This window comes from Eurytemora carolleeae, unplaced genomic scaffold, assembly GCF_000591075.1.
Source record: "Eurytemora carolleeae unplaced genomic scaffold, Eaff_2.0 scaffold175, whole genome shotgun sequence".
Taxonomy (NCBI): domain Eukaryota; kingdom Metazoa; phylum Arthropoda; class Copepoda; order Calanoida; family Temoridae; genus Eurytemora; species Eurytemora carolleeae.
Genome location: NW_019396338.1, coordinates 389621 through 395047, shown reverse-complemented (window position 1 = coordinate 395047; position 5427 = coordinate 389621). Strand labels below are relative to the sequence as shown.

Below are 5427 nucleotides of genomic sequence, written 5' to 3'. Positions count from 1 at the left end.
TGTAAATACCTGGATAATAGTGAAGAAATTACTCTGAAAATACCTGGATAATAATGAAGGAATTACTCTGTAAATACCTGGATAATAGTGAAGAAATTACACTGTAAATACCTGGATAATATTAAAGAATTTACACTGTAAATACCTGGATAATAGTAAAGAAATTACTCTGTAAATGCCTGGATAATAGTGAAGAAATTACACTGTAAATACCTGGATGATAGTAAAGAAATTACACTGTAAATACCTGGATAATAGTAAAGAAACTAAAGGTTCCGGAGCTTCCTGCACATGTCTTATATAAAATGATTAGTTAGAAGAATTAAATTAAAAAGTATAAAATGTCCCGTACTAAATATTCATTAAGAGCTGTTCCTTATTTTCTTGGTCTATCTTAAGAACTGGATAAGTACATAATTTATGTGAATTTTCATTTATAGAGTGACATGTCCAATTTACGAAAGTATTTTGATTATTGTCCTACTATTCACAACAAGCGTTAAATTCTGACAATTTTCTATCTTATAATTGCACCCGAAATTGAGAAGTCAACCTTAGAACCGCGGCGAGTTAAAGATAATCATTTTCCTCGACGAGTTTCGCAAAATAAGAGTTTCAGAAAATGCAACAAAAGCAAAGTTGGACGGAATAATATGGTTCAATATTGTAAAGTTTGCAACCACCGGAAAGCCAAAAAACTGAGGGATCAAACAGGCTCCGTAGCCATTCTGCTAAATATAGAAATAACCCCGGTAAAGGTGCATGAATTAATCTAATAGCAAAATTGCATGCAGGCGTTTAGAAAAAAGTCTTAATCTTTTTATGTCTTTATGAAAAGTATGATAAAATAAAGAATTATTTCATTTTCCGCAGAATTTTTGTAATTACATTTTTTCCTACTGAGATATAATATCTTTTCTAATATGGCTAAATCTATTAATATGTCACAGATTTATCATACAATGTTTAAAGTAAATCGATAAACATAATATTCGGTTGTTATACAAGTCTTTACAAGTTACCACTTACACATAAACGGACTGTTATCAATCAGCATGGAATGAAAAATAAGATGGTTTCAGCTTAATGTTTAATTATTGTACAACAATTTTTTTAGATACTTCTTCTATACTAATTATGATAATTAAGCTGTAACCTTTTTTCAAATGAAAAATTGAATAGTTTCATTCAAACATTGTTTAAACCGCTAAAAATAATAATTTGACGAATTATTTTGGTTCATAATCAACTAGTACAACTGTTTTGTTTACCTAAGTGCAGATTCCCAATCTACAGGATATGATAGCGTTTTCTCAAACAACACCCCTCCTAGAAATCGTTGATATTAGTTAGGATAACGTTTCTGAAAAAGTACCCCCTAGATAGCGTTGATATTAGAAAGGATAACGTTTTCTGAAACAGTATCTCCCCTAGAGAGCGTTAATATTAGAAAGGATAACTTTTTTAAACAGTACCCCTCCTAGAGAGCGTTGATATTAGATAGGATAACGGTTTTTTAATCAGTACTCCACTTAGAGAGCATTTATATCAGAAAGGATAACGTTTTCTCATGCAGTACTCCTCCAAGAGAGCGTTAATATTATATACGATAGCGGTTTTCAATCAGTACTTCACTTAGAGAGCGTTTATATTAGATACGATAACATTTTTTCAAACAGTACTTCTTCTAGAAAGCGTTGATTTTAGATAGGATAACGTTTTCTTAACCAGTACTCCACTTAGAGAGCATTGATATTTGATAGGATAGTGTTTTTTTAATCACTACTCCTCCTAGAGAGTGTTGCTATTAGATAGGAAAGCGTTTTCTCAAACAGTACTCCTTCTAGATAGATTTTTATATTAGATAGGAAAGCGTTTTCTCAAACAGTACTCCTTCTAGAGAGATTTTATATTAGATAGGATAGCGTTTTCTCAAACCGTAACCCTCCTAGAGAGCGTTTATATTAGAAAGAATAACGTTTTCTCAAACTGTACCCCTTTTAAAGAGCGTTGATAATAGATAGGATAGCGTTTTCACAATCAGTACTCCACTTAGAGAGCGTTTGTATTAGATAAGATGACGTTTTCTTAAACAGTAACCCTACTAGAGAGCATTAATATTAGAAAGGAAAACGTTTTCTCCAACAATATCCATCCTAAAGATCGTTGATATTAGAAAGGATAACGTTTTCTCAAAATGTGCTACGTCAAAAAATCATTCAACATGAAAAATATTCTGAAAACTTAAATGTTTCGGAATAATACAACGGTGCACTAATGTTAAACAAAAAAGTAACTGGATACAACACAGACAGTTCTTAAACTTACCAATGTTTGCTATCATATCATAGCAGCTCTTGTTCCTGTACACCAAGTAACCCCATGGAGTGATCCTATACACCAAACCAAACTTGAAATTAAACCAAACCAAACTTAAAGATTGAAGTAAACCAAACTTGAAAAGATACTAAATCAAACATGAAATTAAATGAAACAAAACTTAAAATTAAACGAAGCCAAACTTGAAATTAAACTAAACCACACTTTGAAAGTAAACCAAACCAAACCTGAAATTGAACTAAACCAAGCTTGAAATTAAACCAAACCTATCCTGAAATTAAACCAAACCAATCCTGAAATTAAACCAAACCAATCCTGAAATTAAACCAAACCAATCCTGAAATTAAACCAAACCAATCCTGAAATTAAACCAAACCAAACCTGAAATTAAACCAAACCAATCCTGAAATTAAACCAAACCAAACCTGAAATTAAACCAAACCAATCCTGAAATTAAACCAAACCAATCCTGAAATTAAACCAAACCATTCCTAAAATTAAACCAAACCAAAACTGAAATTAAACCAAACCAATCCTGAAATTAAACCAAATCAATCCTGAAATTAAACCAAACCAATCCTGAAATTAAACCACACCAAACTTTAAATTAAACAAACCAATCCTGAAATTAAACCAAACCAAACTTGAAATTAAAAAAACCAATCCTGAAACTAAACCAATCCTGAAATTAAAACAAAACAAACTTGAAATTAAACCAAACCAAACTTAAAGATTGAAGTAAACCAAACTTGAAAAGAAACTAAATCAAACATGAAATTAAATCAAACAAAACTTAAAATTAAACGAAGCCAAACTTGAAATCAAACTAAACCTTAATTTGAAAGTAAACCAAACCAAACCTGAAATTGAACTAAACCAAACTTGAAATTAAACCAAACCAATCCTGAAATTAAACCAAACCAATCTTGAAATTAAACCAAACCAATCCTGAAATTAAACCAAACCAATCCTGAAATTAAACCAAACCAAACCTGAAATTAAACCAAACCAATCCTGAAATAAACCAAATCAATCCTGAAATTAAACCAAACCAATCCTGAAATTAAACCACACCAAACTTTATTAAACAAACCAATTATGAAATTAAACCAAACCAAACTTGAAATTAAACAAACCAATCCTGAAATTAAACCAAACCAAACTTGAAATTAAACAAACCAATCCTGAAACTAAACCAATCCTGAAATTAAAACAAAACAAACTTGAAATTAAACCAAACCAAACCTGAAATTAAACTAAACGAAACTTGAAATTAAACAAAACCAATCCTGAAACCAAACCAAACCTGAAATTCAACCAATCAATCACAAACTTTTTAATAAGAAATCAACGTAATAGAAAAATAATAAATAAAACTATTGTATCAATAAAAAGAGAACAACAAGGTACGTGACTATCTTCTTTTTATAAAATTAAATTAAGCAGTTCTGTTCTTTTCTGACATGATAATACCATAATTGATTTTGAAATATGAGAAAATGTTTATATTAATTTGAGTTGTTAACATGTTTTTTTAGAAGTCAATTTGACGGAGAAAAATATTAAACAAAATTAACAAGTTTCCTGAAATTTGTTTTTGTGTTCACATCATTTTCGGGGGTTGGGCCCCCCAGCTGTACACCGAGAACCTGAGATGGAATTTAAAGAATTTGAGCCGCGGTTTAAATCTGCCAAAACCCGGTTTAAATTAAGCGCCGGCTTAAATCTTGAAACATTAAATACAATTTTAAGTGGAACCAGCCATATTTAAGCCGTGGCTTAAATTTAAACCGCCGCTCAAATTCTTTAAATTCGGCCACTGTCTCAATTAAAAAACATGTATGATCCTGTTTTTCAAAGAAGCTGTACAATTTTAATAAAAGAATGTTTTTTTATAAAATATTTAGAGAAAATGTCATATTTGAATTTTCAGAATATGTCAAAGCTAAATATAGGGATGATATTATATCAATAGAGGTGAATTATTGGATATAAATCAATTTTATCCTACTTATCACATACACTCCTTAACAGCCCATAGTAACACAGTTTTAAAAGAAATTTTCAAATGTCGTTTTTTTCGAACACACATAGTACAACAAATATGTTGATTCATGGACAACCTGTTTTAGGGATGAACATGATTAGATGAAGATTTATTAAAAAGTAATAAATTGGGTTTCTTTTGATGTAGAGTTAAAGATAAAAAGTAATAAACATCTTTATATAAAAAACACAACCTTTAAAATTTTCTATTTCCTAGCTGTTATCATTAGACAACAAGCCCGACTATCTTTATTACAAAATTTTACCGACCTTATAAGAAAAATCTTTATTAAAGAACCTGTCTGATCTGATCAAATAAATGATAAAGTAATAAAAACAAATAAGAAAGCTTAATATATAGGTATTTTAACTGATACATTTTAGAGCTTTGTATTTTTTTAAACAGGTTTTAATTTTTTATTAAAAACTGCACCTGTCCAATCCATTCCATGTTGTAGGCCAAAAACCTGTGAAATGTTTTCAAAGCAATTCCACCATGCGGATCTGCCAGTAAATCACTGGCTATCAGTTCAGCAACAACAACGTTCATTTCCTCATTCCCGGAGTCAATCTGAACAGAACATCAAAATTATGATTCGAGCCGGTGTGGCGAAATTTCTGGGTAAACGTTAAATAATGGTAGTAGACTCTACGCAGCAAATTTTCTTCGGCATTCTGTGAATGTAAGCAGTAAATTAAGTGAAAGTATGTCTTATATTTGAGAATCAATCAAGTTTTGCTGAGCGACAGACAGAAAAAATCAATTGTTTTAACATGAGGGATCGATATGACAGTCAGGGGCGGATATAAGGATTCTGTAGGGGGGGGTAAAAAATTTGAGTTTAGCGCGCGAAGCGCGCCGAAATTTTTTTTACCCCCCCCTAGAAATTTTTTTACCCCCCCCTAGAAAAATATCATGATGTATATCAAATTATTGGTTTTAATTGGGTTTGCTTTGCATTTTCCACTCATTTCTGGGATTTACAAACTCAATCTAATAAAGGCTTCATTACATACCTTTCAGCTTTCACCTTGTTTTAT

At 30.8% G+C, this 5427-nt stretch overlaps 1 protein-coding gene across 1 annotated transcript in view; it reads right to left on the bottom strand.

The window, feature by feature from the left end:
* Positions 1 to 247: 247 nt before the first annotated feature.
* The window catches only part of LOC111701230 (uncharacterized), a gene marked incomplete at its 3' end in the record, with an annotated part of 31988 nt that continues 26808 nt past the window's right edge, over positions 248 to 5427 (bottom strand). Inside the window, 5 exon segments of the mRNA XM_023472418.1 lie at positions 248 to 295; positions 1272 to 1329; positions 2329 to 2393; positions 3925 to 3989; positions 4820 to 4957. Coding sequence (XP_023328186.1) covers positions 248 to 295; positions 1272 to 1329; positions 2329 to 2393; positions 3925 to 3989; positions 4820 to 4957 — 374 coding nt within the window.